This window comes from Aotus nancymaae, unplaced genomic scaffold (assembly GCF_030222135.1).
Source record: "Aotus nancymaae isolate 86718 unplaced genomic scaffold, 86718_ANA_hifiasm-v0.15.2.pri h1tg000010l, whole genome shotgun sequence".
NCBI lineage: Eukaryota > Metazoa > Chordata > Mammalia > Primates > Aotidae > Aotus > Aotus nancymaae.
In genome coordinates this window covers 32,308,269-32,330,841 of record NW_026988421.1, presented here as the reverse complement: position 1 = coordinate 32,330,841, position 22,573 = coordinate 32,308,269, and the positions used below count along the sequence as shown (strand labels likewise).

At 38.2% G+C, this 22,573-nt stretch overlaps 1 protein-coding gene across 1 annotated transcript in view; it reads left to right on the top strand.

Moving 5' to 3' along the window:
• Positions 1-19,895, top strand: part of R3HCC1L (R3H domain and coiled-coil containing 1 like) — a 101,511-nt gene extending 81,616 nt beyond the window's left edge. The window contains exons 4-8 of the mRNA XM_064373996.1: positions 6,517-6,692; positions 9,546-9,616; positions 10,415-10,510; positions 11,006-11,146; positions 19,088-19,895. Coding sequence (XP_064230066.1) covers positions 6,517-6,692; positions 9,546-9,616; positions 10,415-10,510; positions 11,006-11,146; positions 19,088-19,155 — 552 coding nt within the window. The 3' untranslated portion in view covers positions 19,156-19,895. The remainder of the gene's footprint in view (positions 1-6,516; positions 6,693-9,545; positions 9,617-10,414; positions 10,511-11,005; positions 11,147-19,087) is intronic.
• The last annotated feature ends 2,678 nt before the right edge of the window (positions 19,896-22,573 follow it).

The window sequence follows — 22,573 nt, the reverse complement described above, 5'->3', positions numbered from 1 at the left end:
TATATATATTTACAATGTTATATCATCTTGCTGAGTTGATCTCGTTAGCATTATGTAATGACTTTCTTTGTTTCTTTCTTTTATTTTTTTAAATTTTTGTGGACAGAGTCTGGCTCTGTCTCCTAGACTGGAGTGCAGTGGCATGGTCTTAGCTCACTATACCCTCCACCCCACCTTCTCCACCTTCTGGGTTCAGGTGATTCTCCTGCCTCACCCTCCTGAATAACTGGGATTACAGGCACACACCATTACTTCCAGCTAATTTTTGTATTTTTAGAAGAGATGAGGTTTTCACCATGTTGGCCAGGGTGGTCTCGAACTTCTGGCCTCAAGTGATCTGCCTGCCTCAGTCTCCCAAAGTGTTGGGATTACAGGTGTGAGCCACCACACCGAGGCCTTTTAAAAGTTTTTTACTTAAAGTCTATTTTATCTCATATAATTACTACTGCTTTGCTTTTGGTTTCTACTTGTGTGGAATATCTTTTTCTATCCTTTTACTTCTAGGCAATATGCGTCTTTACAGGTGAAGTGTTTCTTATAGGCAACATATAGTTGGGTCATGTTTATTAATCTCTTCAGACAAATTATAACTTTTAAGTGGAGAATTTTACCCATTTACATTCATGGTTATTATTGATAGGAAAGGACTTATTCCTGTCATTTTGTTGTTTTCTGGTTATTTTGTATATCTTTTGTTTCTTTCTTTCTATTTATCTTTGCGGTTTGATGGATTTCTGTGGTGGTAACATTTGGCTCCTTTCTCTAATTTGTGTCTGTTCTGCCAGTGAACTTTATACTTCCATGTGTTTTTATGATGGTAGCTAGTATCCTTTCACTTCCAGGTGTAAGATTTCCTTAAGCATTTCTTGTAGGTCCAGTCTCATAGTAATGAATTTCCTGTTTTTGCTTGTCTGGGAACAGCTTTATTATTGTTCCCATCTGATGGGAATTCCCTTCTATATAACTTGAAGGTTTTCACTTGCTGTTTTTTAGAATTCTTAGTCTTTGACTTTTGGCAGTTTGACTACAGTGTGCCTTGGATAAGACATTTTTGGGTTGAATCTGTTTGGGAATCTTTGAGCTTCCTATATTTGGATGTCTGTATCTCTTGCAAGACTTGGGACATTTTCAGCTGTTATTTCATTAAATAGGTTTTTTTGTGCCTTTAGCCATCTCTTCTCTGGAACTCCCAGAATTTAAATATTTGTCACTTTGTGATGTCCCTTATTTCACATAGGCTTTCTTTGTTCTATTTATTTATTTTCTGATGAGGTTATTTCAGAAGTTCTGTCTTTAAGTTAAAAATTCTTTCTTCTGCTTGATCTAGTCTACTGTTGCCCTCAATTGCATTGTTGGTTTCATTCACTGAATTCTTCAGTTCCAGGATTGATTTGGCTCTTCTTCGTGATCTCTAACTCTTTGTTGGATTTCTCATTGATGTCATGAATTGTTTGTCTAATTTCCTTGTATTATTTATCTATGTTCTATTGTATCTCACTGACCTTCTTTAATATTTTTGAATTCTTTGTCAGGCATTTCATAGATTTTTTTTCATTGGAATGTTGGTGGATAATTATTGTATTCTTTTGGAGGGTGTTATGTTTCCTTGCTTTTTTATGTCTCTTGTGTTCTTTCATTGATATCTGTGCATCTACTACTTCCTCAAATTTTATGGATTGGCTTTCATAGGGGAAATACTTTTTCCTGTAGATATATCTGTTCTTTTGGGTCAGGCGCTTTGGTTGTGATTCTGGATGGCTACAGTAGCATGGTTTCTGTATGATTTTATGGGCTGTAATCAGTCATTTGTGTCTGAGAGTTTCCCAATGACTTAGGCTGTGGTGGTTAGTGAAGGCTGTAGTAGAGTTTTGCTGGGGATGAGGACACCAGGAAGAGACCAGTCCTTTGACAGCAGCAGGCTGTGTGTGCTGATCCTTAGGGCTCCAGGCAGCGTTCTGTGCACCAAGCGTAGTGAGTCTGGACAGTTGATTCTTAGGCCTCCAGGCAGTTTACTTGGGTGCCAGCAGTGGCAACAGCATGCTGGGTGAGCAGATGGGTCCTTGGGCTCCTGGGCAATGTGTGTTGGTGATGATAGGAGCAGCAGTGGGCTATCCCTCTGTCTCACAAGCAGTATGCAGAATATGTATGCAGGTGGTGGGTTGGGGCGGGTCAATCTCCAGGCTCCCTGATGGTGCACTTGTATGCAGCCTGTGGCAAGTGGGGCAGGCTAATCCCTAGCCGTCAGACAGAATGCTTGGACGCCACTGGTTGTCATAGCAGCAGAAAGCTGTGTAGGCTCATCCTTAGGCCCCCAGAAGGTGTGCACGAATGACAGGTGGGCGAGTCTGCTTTCAAATTCCCCTTGTGTGGGTGGGTGCCAGCAACAGCAGCTAAGGAGGGCATAATATGGCATATTTTTATTTTTTGTCTATAGGGAATAATTGTCATGTGACTTCAGAACTTCTTGTTTTTCCTTTTATATATTGAAGAACTAAGTATTAAACAAACAGAAAAACAACAAAAAATAGACACTGAATGATGCATGCCTTGTTGACCTTGTGCTCTCTCCCTTATCCTTTTATCCCTTTGGAAATAGGCATCAGGGCAATAATATCGTTACAAGTTGGTTAATAGTTTATAGACTTGTTTTCAAGACTAGCAGCCCTAAGTGTCTTCAAACCCTCTATTTTGGGAAGTTAATTTAGTTGAATGGTTTTGTGGAAGCTAGTTGTGCATATGAAGAAATACTTTCATATCATGTATGCTTTATAAATAGCAACACAGACCACTATTTAAAATCCTAAAAATACTTGTGATTCATAACTCAAAGTTGTTTTCTCTGAATCATTTGTAAACTTTTCCTTAGTCTGTGATAGATAGATCAGAATGAGTGCAGTTCTAAACCTCTACCCTCTATTTTTGCTGTCAGACATTTCTTAGCCCTAATAAAAAATATTTGTGAGTCCTACACTATGAAGGTTTCACATTGACTTTATAGGAGGGATTGCCCACATACATGTGATTCGTAAAGTAAATGTTTCTTTTGTCTACAATAGAAATATAATGCAAGTCACAAATGTGAATCACATGTATAAATTTTCTTTTAGCCATATTAGAAAAGTGAAAAGGTAAAATTAATAATATATTTTTAACCTAATATGTTCAAAATATTACTTCAACATATAACCAGTATGAAAAATTATTAATGAGATTTTTTTTGTATTAAATCTTGAAATCTAAGGGATATTTTATACTTACAGCATATCTCAATTTGAACTAGCCACATTTCATGTATTATATAGCTGCATGTGACAGGCAGCTACTGTATTGGACAGTCCAGGCCTACTGCAAAAGTATCTTCATAATCTGGATCAGATTATAGAGCTTTTTCTTAAAGCTTTCCATACTGCCATGTGTAATCCCTCTGTGTCAGTGGTCCTACCTCCCCAGCCCTCTTCATAGTCTTTCTCTGCCTCACTTCTGTCTTTATACCATCTTGTACTGTCTTTGACACTTCCTCCCTTTTATACCACATATCCTCTCCTTCTTTCTGTGAAGTTCTCTTGCATATTTTGCTGAGATTCTGAGGAGAGAAAGTTCCATTAACAGTATGGTCTCCTACCTCCACAAAAAAAATGTGTTACCTGGGAAATGTAAGCTGATCCCAACAATATCAGTAACCTGGGGAAATGAAGTTCTTCCTCCTCTTGGAAAAGATAGGAATCTCTGATGACAGTGGATTTTGAATGACATGGGAAAAACTGATCAGAAGTGTGTAACACGTAGCATTTTTTTCATGAAATGTAGAATAAGAATTAGGTTTTTTGCTATTATTAACACTGTTATAAATCAGTGTCAGAAGCCAAATGTTTAACAGCTACCTCAGAAATGGATATAAGTATACAAGTTTAGTTTTGCTGACTAGGTTAGAGCAAAGGAGCATAACCAAATTTTCTTGCCAGACTATCCTGTCATTTCCTTCCTTTCTATAGCCTTTTTTTTTCCTTTTTTTTTTTTTTTTTTTAAAGACAGGTCTTGCTCTGTAACCCAGGCTAGACTGTAGTGGCATAATCTTGGCTCACTGCAGCCTTGGCCTCCCAGAATCAAGCTATCCTCCCACCTTAGCACCCGCCCTCCCAACCCAAGTAGCTGGGATTACAGATGTGTGCCACCATACCTGGCTAATGTTTTATATTTCTGTAGAGGCAGGGTTTTGCCATGTTGCCCAGGCTCCTGGACTTGAGCAATCCACCTGCCTAGGCCTCCCAAAGTGGTGGGATTACAGGTCTGTGCCACTGCACCTGACCTATAGCATTTCTTAGGATTTATATTTCTAAGATATTTCACGATTTGTATATTTCACAATGTATTTTTTAGCCCCAATTTATAAACATACAAGCATGCAGTTCCTTGTTTTGTTTAGGTTTTGCAAAGTAACTCACAGTCAATTCCGAAAATGAAGAAAACAATTTTACAATAACCTCAAAAAGAATAAAACCTAATATGTTAGGTTTAATTTTATATATAAATACATTTAACAAAAAAGGTATGAAACTTACACTCTGCAAACTATAAAACATTGTTGGAAGAAATTAAGAACTTAGAGAAATGGACAGACATCCCATGTTCATCTGCTGGAGAACTTAATATTGTTAAGATATTTCCCAATTTGATTTACATATTCAGTGCAATCCCAGCTGCCTAGTTGGCAGAAAGTTTTTGCAGAAATTGACAAGCTGATCCTTAAATTCTGTGGAAATGCAAGGTGCTCTAAATAATCAAAAGTGATTTTGAAAAGAACAAAGTTGGAAGACTCAGGCTTTATAGTAAACTTCTTGATTTCAAAGAGTACTATAAAGCTATGGTAATCAAAACAGTGTGGCGCTGGCATAAAGATTGACTTGCAAGTTATTGCAGACTCCTTTTGTCTCTGGCCTCTGAGTTATTCCAAACTGTTAAGACTAATCTACTCCTGACATTTAGGAATTTGTTAAAAGTTTAGCTGATATCTTCTTGCCCACTTGTGTGGTGGTCACTTCTTCTAGGAGTCTGCCAAAGGCAAAACAGTTTATGTATTCTGTTACTCTTTGGGAGAGACTTGTCATTGTATGGATTTTAAGATAACCAGAAAAACTGGTTATCTTAACCAGTTTCTTACTCACCTCTCTGGTAAACTCAAGAAAAGTTATGATTTTGTAGATCATCTGGTCTTTTCTCTTGTTATGGTGGGAAGAACATTCTCTTCTGCTTTCTGTATCCTAAGCAGAGTAGATAACTAATATAGCATTTGGCATGTAACAGATTTAGCATTCAGTTAAAATTTGTTTAAAGTGGGTTAAATTTACTGAATAATTATGTGTCAAGCAGTATGCTAAGCACTTATCATATCTCATTTAGTCCATGTACATATCAATGAGGTGTAGGTACGGTTATTATTCCCATTGTTTAGTGTAAAACTGAGGCTTAGTAGAGAAAAGGAATTGTAGGCACAGGAATAAATAATAATTTTTACTGATATTACCCAAGTCACCTTCCTCCTTCTCCCAATAAAACTCTTCAATCCATTTTTCAACTTCTCCAAGGAGGGGAGATATATTCCTGGCATTCCAAGTTCTTATTTTCCTCATTTGATGGAAAAAGAAACACATTATTAAAACCAGAGAAAGCTTGGAGGGACCTGGTTAGACTTCTGATTAACAGAGAGAGAGAAAAAAATTAAGGATCTGGTGGCCTTGGGTCATCAACAGTGTCTAGGTTTTATAACAGGTAAATGACAAAATGACTCTCATGGCTTTACTGCCACTTTCCACTTTCCCATTTTCTTTCTTTTGCTTCCAGTGTGAAGTTCAGCTTTTTTTATGGGATGGTAGAATTTTAATTCATTACCTCCTTTATTAATTCCTTCACTAGCTTGCTGTGTGCGCATTCCTTGAGATAGGTCTCAAGCTAAGGACATTAAGTATAACTACTTGTACCACTTAATTTGTCTTAACAAATGCCTTTATAAGCTGTCTCTTTACCCTTTAATACATCCAACAAAAAGTGAAGTAAAAAAGTTTTATTGATTTTTTTTTTTTAATTGTCTTCATTTTTGTTGGCTTCCAGAAAAGAAACTATGATATGAGCCTGGTCAGTAAGCTCAATTAAACCAAATATTATTAATCAATCTCTTCAGCTATTAACTGAGCGTCAGTTTCCAAGATGTGCCATTTATAACTCACCACAGTATTCAGTCTGTGTTTTCTCATATCTTGGTTAGAGATGCAAGTAGAGTTTCATGCATTGCCTGTCTGCTGGAATTTTAACACTTTTTCAAGTATTCCGCATGTATAGTATAAACTGGGTGATGGACACCTGATCATTATTGTATCTATGAATAGAGTTAATACAGAGACCATGCCAAAAGTTGAGGAATGGGAACATGTAGAGAAAAGAGGTGATTGTTTATATACAGGAATATATTTTGTAATAGCCAGGTTTGATGTAACCAGCATTTACATGCTTCTTCCTTTCTAGTTATCAGGGAATACAAAGAGCAGAGAAAGCATCCAGGAACCTAGATTTGATTACTACAACCATGAAGTTCCTGATATTGACCTCAGTGATTGCGAATTCCCACATGTCATTGAAATTTATGACTTTCCCCAAGAATTTCGTACTGAAGACCTTCTACGGATTTTCTGTAGTTATCAGTGAGTATGCAAATGATTGTGGATGTTAGGGAGGGTGAGATGAAGTCTTCAAAAAATATTTTCTGAGAAATCATTTCTTGTTTTTCATATCTCCTGTTTTTCATATTTTAGCATCAGGTTGGTTTATTGTCTTTTCCAGGTCCAGCAGAAATTAATTAAACTACTGTTCTAAGTTCCTTAAAAATGTCAGGTAGCCTTGCTAGCCCCCATTTTAGCATTTAAGAAGACTGTCATTAGTGATGACTTCATGGTGCATTTAGTCCATTAATATTTATTGTAATTATTGATATATTTGCATGAATTGTCAGATTGCCTGTCATCTTTATGTGTTTACTTGTCCTGTCTTTTTCTTTCTTGCCTTCTTTTGGGCTCGTTGCAGCCTCAACCTCCTGGGCTCAAGCAGTCCTCCCAGCTTAGCCTCCCAAGTAGCTGGGACCACAGGTGTGTGCCACCATGCCCGGCTAATTTTTGTGTTTTTTTTTTTTTGTAGAGACAGGTTTTCACCATGTTGTCCAGGTTGGTCTCTAACTCCTGCACTTAAGCCATCAGCCTACTTCAGCCTCCCAAAGTGATGGGATTACAAGTATGAGTTACCACACCTGGACTCAACTAAGTTTTTACAAACACAATAACTCTTCTTTTTTATGCTCCTGTTTCATTGGTTTAATTTTATTTAATTCCATGGCGAAAATATCAACTCAAACTGATATAAGTGGGTTTGAGAACACTTGCACTAACCCTTGGTTTGTATGTAGCTGATACTTATATAGGAGAAGTTAAAAGAGAAGTATACCTCTGTATATTTAGCTTATGAGAAAAAATAAGCTTTAGGAATAAAGAGATAATGATCTAGAAAGAAAGTTATTAAGAAGATTTTCAGGGTCTGGAAGAAAGTATCAAGAAGGATTTTATTTTAATGTTTTAGTCCTGATATTTTAAATGAGCCAGGTCTATAGTGTCATATAACAAATTTAAATTTAAAATTCATCTTGAATGTGTAACATTCTATATAAGTTCTAGATTATCAAAAGTTAAGGGCTCCAGTATAGCCCTTAACTTTTTCTTAAAGTATAAGTAAATATGTTAGACAACTCTGCCATTACCATACATAAATGAGCATGGCTGTAAACTAAAACTTAATTTATAAAAACAAGTGTTCTATTTTTATATGAAGTTGTAGAACAGGCAAAACTAGCAGCTATGTACTTGTTGTTTAATCAGTTAAGCAGGGAGAGCATCAGTTCTACAAATGATAAAAAGAAAGGGTGAATGAATCCTGGCGGATAGTTAATCCCTGTCATAAACTTTAAATGTGTAATGTCTAGGTCAGTCTTACTAGAATTAGGTTAAGATCCAGTATCAGAACCTGTTCAACATAAATTTCAAAATAGATTTTTTAAAAGCAGTCAGTGGGATCAAATCCCGTTAGAACTACCTTAGACTCATTATTAGTAATGATGATTCTTAAAACCAAGGATAATTTTATTGATGTCTAGAATTTCCTGAAGATTAGTTAACTCTTACAAACTATTTACTTCCCTTTGCTTTGTTTCTTGATAATCTTACCTGTAAGATCATTTTTCTCTCAAATTCAAAAACATTCCCCAAAGAGAAGAATTTTAAAGGATTACGAAATTTTGAAGTCTAAAAGGCCCTCTAGAACCCATCTGTGATTTATAAAAATGGAAAAAGAAAAAAAAATGGTCATGGTACAAAAGCCTGTAATAATGCCTGTGAGTCAAATTCCAGAGTCAACTTCATGTTTTGATCACCATCTTCATCAATATTAATATTGATGGACATTGCTATTAATAAAAGTAATTAACACCATTAATTTATTAGATGCCTATGAAGTGCCCAACACCATCTTCTTTGGCTTGTCATGGATGATCTCATTTCCATTTTCGCAACAACTCTGTGGGGAGCATACTTTGCTCATTTCTACAGACAAGCCGACGTAGCTTCAAGAGAGATTAAACGTGCCCAAGATCTCAAGGTGGCAGAACCTTGAGTCCATGAGCATTTTTAAGCTCTTAGCTGAAAAAGATAACTGTTATGTCATCATCCTGACATTCCTTGTGCTCACTCGGTAGCTCTTCACACACACACACACACACACACACACAAAGTGTTTTTCTCGTACTTAAATGTTCATCCTTTTGATCCTTTCTAATCTGGTCTGGTATTTCTCTTATCATGATTTCCTTTATCCTGAATTTTTCTGACTTTGCCACACAATTCTTTCCTATTTTTTCTTATTTTTTTAACCTCCCTTCTGCAACAAGTGAAGAATAGATCAGCCTCTGCTTATAGTTACCCCTTTTTCCCCATTACTTGACTTTAAAAAAAAAAATTGAATGACATCTTGCAGTATAATCTCTCTCCCCACCCCATTCTCTCATTCTCTTTCTGTCTCTGTCCTCAAGGACAGAGTTTACATTTGCATTAAATTCAGGTGACCTTCCCTGCCTACCTACTCCTCTTATATTCTACCCCTCCTCTGCTTCCCCTTTCCATTTCTTCTCATTCCCTGCCTATAAGAACATCTCTTGTAAATAGTGCATTAAATACTTTACATCCCCAAGGGACTTGTGAGGATTAATTAGTTGATGTCTATAAAATGGCTGAGAACGTAAAATACTCCTGGGTAGTTCTTTATGATGGTATTATTGCTTTTAAAATTCAATGGCTTCTTCTGTCCTCCAAGCTGTTTTTTGTGTCATTATCCCCATTCCACCTGTGCACTCGTTGAGTGTTTCTATCTTGTGAAATGCTTTATGAGATTCTATTTGTGAGATGTTTCATAAAAGTAAATTTCATTTTAGGAAATAAAATTGTTTTTTTGTGTTGCAGAAAGAAAGGATTTGATATTAAATGGGTGGATGATACACATGCCCTAGGAGTATTCTCCAGTCCAATTACAGGTATTCACCCAGTGGGTTTCAATCTTCCTTTCTTACTGTTCATTTTCTCATGCTACTTTTTCTGTTTCCCTTCTATTTGAGCAAGTTGGCATTTTACTCAGCCAGTGTAGGTAATAGGGCAGATACTGGTTTTTTTTGAGGTATGGTACTTTGGTACCCATTCTCCCTTTTCACCTTAGTCCAGTGGTATTTGGATAGAGTCAACTCCTTTCAAGGTCATTTGTACACATAACTGTCAGTCATGATAGTACATAAACAGATTAAGGTAGAGGTTTAAGAATCCAGTGGGGCTAAATCTTACAATATTGGTAGTTTTTTTTTCCCCCATTCCAGACGAGTGAATTTAAGTAGCCCTTTAACTTATCTAGTGAGAAATTGTAATACATACTTTGAATAGATGATTGGGCCTTTTTATATACCATTGGTCTCATGATAGATCTGATGTAGTGGCATTCAAAGAAAGCAGAGATGTTAAAATGTTGGTTTCTGTCTGAACCACCTAGAATATGGGTCTGCAAAATTATTTTATAAAGGCCTAAACAGTAAATACGGTATTGTAGGCTTTGTGGAGCATCAGGTTTCTGTCACTACTGAACTCTGCTGTTGGAGCAAGAAAGCAGCCATAGACAACATACAGACCAAATAGTTACTGCCACATTGATCCTCTAGATCTTACTCTTTTGCTTGCTTTGAAAAAACAGCATAACATCTAGGAAATACTAAGAACTATCCCTAGTTTTTCCTTTGCATCACTCTTCTTCATGTCTTCTGCTTCCTTATATTTATTCCTCTTTGCAGCTCGTGATGCGTTGGGTATTAAACACACCATGGTAAAGATTCGTCCCTTGTCACAGGCCACAAGAGCAGCCAAGGCCAAAGCTAGAGCTTATGCTGGTGAGTCTATAATCTCTGGGTTTTTTCTTTTTGATGGTGGTATTATTGTTCTTTCCAGCACTTTATAGCATCCAGACATTTAAAGACACATCACTTTTATTTTTAGTGTTAAAAGAAGTATGTTTTTAAGAAAAAAAATAAAAGTGAAGTGACCATGTTGGAAATATGGCATCTGAGCAGCCACTTGGAGAGTGTGAGAACTACAGGCAATGCAGCAACCAGTTTCTGATGACATCCCTACCTAGTTTACCTCTGAGTTCAGCTGCCTGATAGAGTCACTATAAGAAATTGTGTTAATGCAGATAATGAAGCCAGTGTTGTTTGTGCTTTGCCATGTTAATTTCCTCTGATCGTCATCTATCAGGCTTATATTAATTACTGCTGATGCAGCCCTTGTTACTCTATTTTGTCTGTTAATTACTGAGTTAAATCAGTTGAAGCTAGAGTGCTCTCTCTTCTTTACTCCCTCCTACTCCCTCCCTTTCTTCCATTCAGAGTTCCTCCAGCCAGCAAAGGAGCGTCCTGAGACTTCAGCAGCCCTAGCCAGAAGGTTAGTCATCAGTGCCCTTGGGGTTCGAAGCAAGCAGAGCAAAACCGAACGAGAAGCAGAGCTCAAGAAACTGCAAGAAGCCAGAGGTGAGCTGAAAGGATGGTGTTCTTCTCTAGTCCCTTAGAGCTCACCGTAAGGCACATGTTTTTTAAAAAAAAAATGAATGAAGCCCATCCATTTTGTCATTTCTGTTTCCTAGAAGCCTCCCAAATGTATAGAAATTTTCATGCCTTATGTTCAGGAGAAGACATTTCAGGATTTGTCTGCCTGTTTCACACACCAGGACATCCTAATCCATGCTCCTCCTGTTGTTTTCCAAGTGATAGGTTTGGTCTTCTCAGCCCATCCATGGCTTTTCCTACAGTTTTCCTCTGAGAAAAATTTTTCTGTGCAAACATAGTAATGGCCTAGTCAGAAAACATTTGCTGTGGTTTTACTGGGCCACGATTGCCATGATATTGCCCTAATGTTATCAAATAGTTTAGATCTGAGGTAGAAGACAAATTTAGGGAAAGCCAGCAACTGACATCGATGATAGCAACTGTGGGAGATATTTCTGTCTTTTAAAGACAGTTCTGAGTGGCTCCATTAAAGTACATCTAGATTTAACCTGTCTTCTCATTATTTTCTAGTATCCAAGAGTTCTCAGAAAAATACTTCCCCTGATCCACAAGCAGACTTTTTCTTTCCTTATAGTTTGGAGTTGAGGTTAAAATCTGTCTCCTCTATAGGCTGTTGAATTGTATGTAAAGGCTTGGGACTCCTGCGTGGCACTTAAGTACTTTTTATCAACCTTCAGGCTTTAGACAGTCTCATTGCTTTAGCCCGCAATCTCTGGAATCTGTGAAGGCAATTTATTCTGAAAATTCCACTTATTGAAAAGTAACTTCATTTTTCCATTAAACGAATTGAAGTTTCAAACTCCTTGTTTATTGCTGGTCTAAGAAGGCCATTAATACTTCCTGTCCTCTCTGCTTTGGTGATAGCAGGCAGCTTGCGGACTCTCAGCTGCACTGGCCAGATAACCAGTGACAGAGTGTGTCATGGCATGTGGTAGAGTTTCAGAGTTGAACCCAACTAATTTTTAAAACCTTAATTATTACAATGAGGCAGTTTTGATGGTTTACAATCATTGTTTACTCAAGGCCTCCTACAGACTATAGAAACATAACCAGATTCCTTGGGTTTTTATAGATGGCACTAACAGAACTAGATTAAAGATGAATGTGCAGTGTCCTTAACCATTTGTTAATTGGTTATCTCTGAAGAAATGATTTCTGTGAGATAACAGTGGTATCTGTAAAAGTGGATATGACTCCCTTTGCCCTGTTATTATGCTTCTCTGTGGGTGTTTATCAAATGTATCTCTACAGATCCTGCAGTAGTTGTTTTGCGTGGATATCAGCTTGAGTAGTCCCTTCTCTTTTTCTAGGTGCATCAGCATGCAGCTCCACTTGAACTATTTGTTTTAAATGTCTGGCTATTCAGTGATGCAATTAAAAATGAGACTGTTGGCTGAGTGGGGACCCTATTGCTTTTCTAAAGAAGGCCTTTATTTGTGAATAGAGACCCACTGTGATAAGTTCCTCCTACCTGTTAGTGCTGAGGCTGTATGGATTATAGAGGACTCTTTCTTTATTGTGCTCCAGAGTGCTACCATTCTTTGTATCTGGGGAAATGCATCTGGAAATTTTCCTGATGTATCTCTCTCTGGCATCTTTTTGTTTTGGGCAGATACTCATATACTTGCCTGCATGGAGCCCAGGCTTTAAAGATTTTTTTTCTGTGGAAACTTAAAAGTGCTGTTTTAGGTATTAGACTCTGGAATCGCACTTCCTGGGTCCACATCTTAGCTCTGCCATTTACTGGCTGTGTGACCTTTAGAGGGTAGGTAAGTAACTTACTTACTCTCAGGAGGCTTCTGTTTTCTCATCCTTAAATGGAACTTAAGCGAGATAATCCATGAAAGATACTTAGTCATCTTCAAAAAGCCTTAGGTACTCTCTTGCTCCTGTTTCTATAGGCCTATAATGAGTTATATGATAGGTGTTAGCTGCTGTTGTTTTTACTAGGAACAATAGCAATGTCATTATATGATGAATCCAGCACAGATTTCAGTGCATATTTTTGTCATTACTCTTATTTTAAAATTTCTATAATACCCTGTTAGCTCCATTTGACATTCACTGAGCACCTGCCCTGTGCAGAGCTTTGTGTTCCCTGTTTAGGAAAATTAGAAAGATGGCAAGATTTTGTGCCTCTTCTTAAGCTGTGTACAATCTAGTGGAGATATCTGCTTTGAGTAGGGAAGAAAATATGTACCTTTTTTAGGTATTTTAAGCAGTTGTTTTTCCTCTCCAGTTCTGAAGCTTTTAAGATTAAAAACCATAAAATAGTTCTTGTTGATTAAAAGGACAGGAAGGAAAGTTCATCATAACTTACAGGTTTTGATGATATTGCGTAATGATAACTCTGTGATACCATCTTGAGTTCAGAGCTGACCCAGAGAAGTTAAGTAACTGGACTAAGGTCACCCAGCTGGTATACTGAAAGAGAAGGCATCTGAATCTAGGTATCTCTGATTAAAACCCATGCTTCTTCTGTAATACTGTAATCCCTCTTGAAGGACTTTTGGGATTATTGACATTTTTCCTGGAAAAATATACTTACATAATACAATTTTTAAAGTCTTCAGGAATAAAATATGACAAACTTCTTTTGTTATCTGTGCCAATGATTAGCAGCTTTTCACTCTCAGAAAAATCTTCCTTAGGTCTAACTTAAATCTGCATGATAGTTTAAACCAGTGTCCTCTTGTTTTTTCCTTAGTAGAAACAGAGAATATCTGTGTACCATTCTGTTCTAACAACTTTAACTATAAAGATTGTTTAGAAATGAGGAAATCTGGGCTCTAATAGGGCTTTTGCCGTTAACTAGCTGTGTGGCCATGACCAAGTCAGTTATACCTCTCTGTGCCCCCCAGCTTCCAGCAAAGTGCAAGTACTCCTCAGCATACCTAATCATGAAGAATTTTCTGAACACAGCATTAGTTATATATGTAAAAATGTTTGGAAAGTGCTTTTACAAATTTAGGATACAATTATTGACATGACTGTTAAGAATTTAATGTTCATTGTAATTTGAACTTGTAATGGCAAATATGTATTACATACTGCCACTCTCCATCCATTACACATGGCAGATATTGCTAAATTAGTCATGACATTCTTTCTTGGTGAGTTTTGACATGACCATTGCCAAATGATCAGAATTAGCATGGGAATTGAAATCTATATATTATCCTGTTATAATATAGTATGATAATCTCCCAGCCTTTCTTTCACCAGCTTGAAGAGTTCTACTGTCTGGCAACAGTGCCTGGTACATGAAAAGATACTCAATACATGTTCATTGACCAAATACATGGATGACATTGGTTACTCTTAATTTTTCTTTGTAAATCTTGACTCTACTCTGAATGCTTTTAAGTCCTCCATATTTTTTTTATAAAACCCAGAATGTGAAACCTTCCTAATTAATGAATGTTGAATTTGTGATTTTGAGTTTTAAGTACTTTTCTGCTATATTTTTCCCTCTGCTTTGATCTTCTATTTATTTATTTTTGAGACAGGGTCTCACTTTGTCACCCATGCTGGAGTGCAGTGGCATGAGAACACCTCACTGCAGTCTCAACCTCCCAGGCTCAAGCGATCTTTCCACCTCAGCCTCCTGAGTAGCTGGAACTGCAGGCATGTGCCACCATGCCGGCTAATTTTTCTTTTTTGTAGAGATGGCATCTCTCTATGTTGCCTAGGCTAGAAACTCTTGGACTCAAGTGATTTTCCTGCCTCAACCTCCCAAAGTGCTGGAATTACAGACATGAGCCACTGTGCCCAGCCTAAAATCACATTTTAAAGACTAAACTCAGTGCAGGGAATGGTGGCTCACTCCTGTAATCCTAGCATTTTGGGATGTCGACACTGGCGGATCATCTGAGGTCAGGAGTTTGAGTCCAGCCTGGCCAACATGGTGGAACCTCGTCTCTACTAAAAATACAAAAATTAGCCGGGTGTGGTGGCATGCGCCTGTAGTCCCAGCTACTCAGGAAGCTGAGGCAGGAGAATTGCTTGAACCTGAGAGGTGGAGGTTGCAGTGAGCCAAGATTGTGCCACTGCACTCCAGCCTGGGTGACAGAGCAAGACTCTGTCTTAAAAAATAAAAAACGAAATAAAGACCAAACTCAGGAATGTATATAAAATTTTCCCATGTTCCACTCATCCAAATACTTGGTTCCCACCTAATACTGGACATATAGATATCATTACCTCTCAGAATAAGCTACCTTCTTAGTTTCAAAGCCTGCTACAATTTTATTTTAATTTATTTTCATTTTATTCTTGAAAGGTAGGTGATTAGTTGACTGGTTCTGAAAGGCCATTTTGGGTCACAGGGCTGAAAGGCAGAGTAAGTAAACAGTAATCTGTTCACCTCGTTCGATTAATTAAATCACCAAGAACTTCAAATCATCTCTGTAAGATAGTAATAAATTTAATCACAGTTGCTACCTTCTGAAAGCCCTTTTTAGGCTTTCCATTATTCTGCCTTAAAGGGCAGTGCAGCATTGCAGATTCATAATCTAGGTCTTAGGGTATTTTTTTGGGTGTCTTTTCTCCCCTGATATCTGAAGTTCATTTCTAACCACATTTTCTTTCGTTTTAATGTGATTTTTTTTTCTGTGATAACAGCATTTACTCATTTTGTGGTGTCAGTTGCTATTTAATAAACTTACTACCTTTACCTAGTTGAGAGATGAAAACATTAACCTGGACTTGCTAACTGACGAGGTTACCAGCTGTTGCTAAAATAAATAGTACAGGGTTCCTTGTGTTGACACTTAATACATTGATAATTATTCTGCTCTCCAGAGTTAAATGCCCCCTTTTGGGATCCAGACTGCATTTTCCATATATTATGATTATATAAATATTCAGTAAACTTAAAATCTAAAACGTAGCTAAAATTAAGAGGTTACTTAGATTACTTCTCCTTGATCTATTACGTCGTCACTCTATAAAAGAAGCAATTAGATTAGTTTGACCAGACATGTTCTTCCCAAAGCATGTTGTTTATTATTCTGTAGGTGGCTACAGTAGATTTTGTGATGATTTTTCGTAGGCCTAGAAGTAAATTCTGGAAGTCTTTAATTTACATCCTCTTTTTTCACTTTTTTTTTTAAAAAACATGACACCAAACTGGCCCTTTTACAGTCTTCAGTGCTTTACATTCTCTTGGAAAATAAAGTCTTGACTGCAAAGTCTTGTGATTGCAATCAACTCATTTAATATAGTCACTTCTGTTGATTTATTTATTATATTAGATAATGAAAGTTTTCCGGGCCAGCCTATGTGATTGTTTTAAGTTAATCATTTTGTGCTGAATTTTTTATTTTTTCTTAGTTCCTTGCCCTCATGTCTGCTGTTGGGCTTTCTCTTTACTTAGTTTATTCTTTTAATTGTTCGAGGTAAAGTTAGTAGGAGCTTTCTTTTCATGCAGTTTATCAGCTATTATCTGCTTTCCTTTCTCTTTAATAAAGGGACATGTTTCTTTGTCTATCTCTTAATTTTTTTTTTCATATTTTTTTCCCTTGTAGATATTTTCAGATGTCAGGATAGTAGACAGTGTGCTGGTGAAGAATTAAGGATCTGGGCTCCAGATTCAGTTCTTTCACTGGCTGTGTCACCTTAGGCAAGTCACTTAAGCTTTCCAAGCTTCTGTTTCCTCATCTTTAAAATGAAGAAATTATTTCCAACCCTGACCTACATTTCTCTATTCTATTCATGTTCTTGTATTTCTAAATTTACACCTCACGTTTTCACTGTTTCTTTGTGCTTCTCAATTTGTCTTCCTACTCTTACTAGTTTTTTTTCATATGACTTAACATTAGAATCTATTTACTTTTTTAGAAAGTGCTGGGAAATGTTTCAGGCCGGGCACAGTGGCTCACGCCTGTCATCCCAGCACTTTGGGAGACTGAGGTGGGCAGATCACCTGAGGTCAGGAGTTCAAGACCAGCCTGGCTAGCATGGCGAAACTCTGTCTCTACTACAAGTACAAAAAAATTAGCCAGGCATGGTGGCACGTGCCTGTTACTCAAGAGCTGCTTGGGAGGCTGAGGCATGGGTATCGCTTGAACTCAGGAGGTGGAGGTTGCGGTAAGCCAAGATCACACCACTGCACTCTAGCCTGAGTGACAGAGAGAGATTCCCATCTCCAAAACAAAAAAGGTTCAGAATTGAACTTTGCAGATTTTAGAAAGGTAATATGGTATCTGTGTTTCATAACACCAAAATCAAACACATTAATATTTCTGCAGCAGAGTGTATGACTGTTCACATTAAATGGGATGTGTAAAGACTATAAGTGGCTTCATATCCTTTCAGGTTAGATTTGCCTCTATCAGTGAGTTTTGGCCGGAAGCTTTAAAGAAAGCAATAGCTTTGTTTTCAGAATTGTTTCGATTTTAGAATTGTGTGTTATGGGCCAGTCATATTTTTCTACTGCTCTTGGATGTCTTTTCATATTACTTTTATGATTTAAGTTTCACACCTTATTGAAAAATTGGAGTTCTAATAATTTACTGGTTTCTTCATTTTTCCTTGGAACGTAGAACCAGATTTTGATTGCTTTCATCCATTGCCTTTGGATCCCCTCTTAACTTCTCCATGTTTGTAAGAGTCAAGACCATGCTGTCTTCCTAAGAAATTCTGGAATCCTTTCGACAAGCCACTTATCCTTTGTGCTGTCTCTTAGAGCACCCCAGCGCAGTTCAAGCCTGCCTCAGTTCCAGGGCACTCTACCAGCCTTCAGTTTGCAATTTGCAGACCACTGTTTTTTGCCTCTTGTAACTTTGCTGCTATATTCAGATAATGCCACAAGATGGTGCCCAAATAGCAGTGAATTTCTTTTTCTCATATTTCCAAGTGCCAGTCAGCTTCATAACCAATTTCTTTGCCCTTAAAGTACAGTCAAATATAGTATAGGAATGTTGTAAGGGATTTTACTGATTAGGAAGGATAGAATAGCAAGTGTTTATTCTAAAATTCATCTCGATTTCTGTAATCTTGGTTCATGACTTGCTCAATCTTATACAGATGTTATAAAATTGGAACAATAACCCTTGGAAGGAAGCATTTAGGCTTACCATCTATGATGTAAGCTTATCACCATTTTATGGTGTCAAGATAAATGACTAGCCATGAAATTGGAACTGTTACTGTGTCACCTAAAGGAGTGATTGTGTCACCACACTGCTGTATGGTCTGCATTTTCTCAGACTGTGGTGAAAGTGTTAAATGGAGAACCAAGCTTCTATATTAAAAATTGAAGATGGATTATCCAGATTTGTATATTTTTTGTTTTTAGAAATAGTTTTAGTTTTCCCTATCGGAATTGTATATTCCAGAAGATTTCTGGCTCCTGGAAGTGCTCCAAAATATTGAAATTTGGTTTGCCTCTGAAATATTTTTTCAATAAAATTGTAGAATGTTTTTCAATAAAGTTGATATGAGTCAAGCCCAGGGGCTACCACTTCCATTTAAGCAACAAAATAGAAGAATATCAATAACATATTCTTGATACCTATTGAAATATTTATAATGATCAGTAAGCTGGGAATAATGGGCAATTGTGTTGAAGCACTAAACATAGTTGAAAGGTAGAATTTAAATATGTATTAGCAAGACTAGAATCTGAATCCTACTGGATTCTGACTTATTCCATATATTTTTAATTTCTGTTAGCCTCAGATGTTTTTTATTATATAGTTATAAATGTAATGACTTATAGTAGTTATCATTTTCACTTACAAAGCCCTTGGGAAGTGAAAGGAATTAACTCTTGGAATCAGCTAAGGGAGACCAGGATATCCACTTGTCTCATGACTAAAGTTTGCCTTGTAATTTGGATTAAGGGAAAGTCACTGGTTATATGAAGTAGACAACCACTTTTAACACTGCTCTTATTTACAGAGAGAAAGCGGTTGGAAGCCAAGCAGCGGGAAGACGTCTGGGAAGGCAGAGATCAATCTGCAGTTTGAACATCACTCATTGAAAGGGATAATTCCATGAATCAGAAAATGTTTCCATAGTCTTCAGATAAGAGGATCTTTCCAGAGCTCTGACTACATGCAGATGTGCATGTTAAAGAGATAAAGTGATCAAGACAAGGACTGACTGGGTATAGGAGGAAGACAGACTCCTGTCTTCACTTCTAAATACAATACTTTGGAATCACCCTACTATGGTGGGTGTAGCAGGGAGCCATCAGCTAGGAAGAAACATGCAAGATGTGACTTCCAAGAGTCCCCTGGACACGGCAAGTCATGTTAGCGTTGGTCACACATCCAAGATGTTGAAAGCAAATACAAAACAGAACAGAGGATTTAAACCTGCAAGGTTGGGTGATTTAGGCCCTGCAAAGGCAGAGCATTCCTTAGTACCTCACAAGAGAGAATAATACTGGAGGCAGAGTAGGGGCGGGTAGGGAGCAGTTAGTACAAAGAGGCAGAACAGTGTCTGGTTTACTTGGCATACACAGAATCTGCACTGCCAGTTCCAGAACTCCAAAGTTGGTGAACTATAGCAGATGTGGGTATTTAGACTCCAGAATTTATACTGAGCTCAGTGCCTGGGGCTGCTTCAGCTGCATTGCAGCCAGGGGGCATACCAGCTTCCTTCCTTCCGAGTAAGCCAGCCTTGGGAGCTGTGTGCCAGTCCCAGTGTAAGCAGCAATACTGTGCTGTAAGAGGGAACATTAAAGCCCGTTTTATGACGTGTACCACTCTGGCATTTGTCTGTTTTTGTCCTTCCAACAAAGAAATAGGAGAGCAGCTTTCTTCTTATCTTCATGCCTATAATGCTGTGCATGGGTTAAATGGATCTGTTGTTTTTATTGAATTCCAGTGAGTCCTCATTCCAGCCTTTTTCTTGCCTTCTGCCATCTCTGCAAATCTGATATCCTGCAGAAGACATCTGGCACACCAGCATGTTCTTGGTATGATCTTCTCAACCTATGCCAGAGGTACCTGGCAAGCAGCACCAGACCATTCATTACAATGACGGGCAACCAGGATAAAATAAACACCTCTGGGCAGTGAGAGATTTCCTAAAGGATGTGGACAAGTCAAAGCCATCAACTCAGGCTTTATCCATCTCATATCTGCATTCTCAGTGTTTTTGGAAAGTAGGTCTACACTGAAGAAATGGTAGCACAAGACCTTAGGATGCTGATGTGGCAAGAAATAGTGTCTCATTGTGGTTTCAACTAGGGCAACAGCCTCGTTTTTTAATGATTTAGAGCCCATGACAATGATGGATTATTAGCATTACTTGGAACATGGTGGAGTAGGGCTGTATTCAAATGTTTCTCAAATGACGCTGGCCTTGGATCTTGGTCCTTACCCAACTATCCCTGCTGCTATTCACATATTATAGACCTCTCCCAGCTCCTTAGCATTGTTTTCCTCATTCTTGGTCAGTTCTGCTACTGTCCTTTGTTCACGTTCAGTGACTCCGTGGCAAATTTAGGGATTAAATAAGTTGTTCTCTTGACCCTCTGTCCACTAGTACTTTGTCCAAATGCCCCTCTCTTTGGCCTATAGCAACAAGACTTGTGCTCTGTCTTCATGGAACAGACTTCCCTAAGATAGGTCTGTTTGAATAGTATGGCTACATTTGAAAGGAAATGCAAGGGATGGCAGCCTGACTTCATACTGAATGGTACACCTCTGAGGTTATACCTTTCCTCTGTTTTGATTCTTCAAGGCCAAGAGTGACCTTGGGCAGTACAAAAGAGATGACTACTCCTGTCAGTTGCCTATGAGGATGCTTCTTTCTGGCTACACTTTAGCTTTTAAAGGCATTGTTAATAGTAACATATAGCCCCATGTGTATTACCCAGTTTTCTTGTAGTCTTCTTAATTTCAGTCACTTACTTGGTTCTCATTCTAATGCCGTATGCTAGTAGCCTATCCTTTTTTTGAGCCAGTAGTCAGCCACCTCTGACTTTCAGATTTATCCTTATAACCAGACCCAGAGAAAGGATTTTTTTTTTAAATTTTAGCCTACACTTAAATTATGGAGTGTTGCTGCTTCTACCATTAGTAGAGAATGTGCTTTTTAGTTACGTTACTCAAGTATTGGGATTGATGTACACTAGCTGGACGTAAGGGCTCCTGCTGTGGCCCAGCACAGACTATATTGAGGTTTTCCAGAAGGGAGTTAAATCCTTGGGCACATCCAAGCCATGTTTTCTCAAGCTGAGTTAGCTGGAGAGCACCCTATAGGTGCCACTGGTACCTTTGTTAGATATTCAGGAAGACAGCTAATGCACTCTGCTGTGCATATGTGTTGAACATCTAAATCTCAGGATTACCTGGAATTTAGTAGAAAAGTACATCTCTCGTGAGTTCTGATATGCTCTTCATAGAGTGAAAGTCTTTGTAGAATAAAGGTAAATTAGGCTTCTGAAGAGTAAGCTGACATTCTTAGCACCTTAGTTTCTCTGAGGCTAAAGTATGCTGAGGTGAAAGTCTTCTGACATTTTTTATTCTGCCTGGAATTTGGTGGTTGGTATTCTGTTAACATTCCTCATCGAGTTACAAGTCATGCCAACCACCAGTCTTCCCATGTCCTTCCCTTTCAGCTCAGAGTCATAACAGCACAACCCTTGTATGGCCTTTTCCAAGAATTAGAACTGGCTGCACCTATCAAACGTGTGATGTGGGCAGCAAGACTGAGACCAGAGCCAGTGGCTGGCTGCCTGGCCTGCTTTTTTAGGCCCTCTTGGAAACTGGATCCAGCAAGCAGCTGTGGGTAACCTCCCTGCCTGAATCTAGTCATCAGTCACCACATGCTCCCCTGCTAGCTGCACATTCTTTCACAGACCATTAGCTGCATGTGTGAGCATAATGTTGTTACTGTTTGGGGGATGTTTGCTGGATCCAACAGGAAATCAGTCCTTCCCTTGTTTACCTAAACTGCCATGCCAAAATATAATGCTCCCTCTGCCTAATGAAGGAGATGAGGGAGTTGAGGAGAGGGAAGGTCGGGGAGAAGGAAGAAAGCACTTCTTTGTATTCACAGAGGGTTCCCCAGAACATGTCCCTTTTTACTCCCTAAGGAGGGGGTAGCTCTTGTGATGTGGTGGGGGTAGTGCTATTATAAATCTGCTCCATCTGCTACCGTTTATTTTGGCTTTGCAGCCTTGATTATAAAAGTTTACAGTCCTCAGACTTTACCTCCTTGCCCCTATCCTTCATCTCTTAACCTTTCTAACCCGTGTTTCAGCTCTGAGCCTGGGGAGGCTGACTGGGAAGCAGACTCATGTCTGATTGGAGAAATGTAGATGGGTAGTCATGAGAAGCATGTGTGCCCTGTGCATCCCAGGCCCTGGCTCCATGGGAGGGAAAGGGGCTGTGGTTCTGGGGTGTATACATAATCACAGCTGGTCTGGTC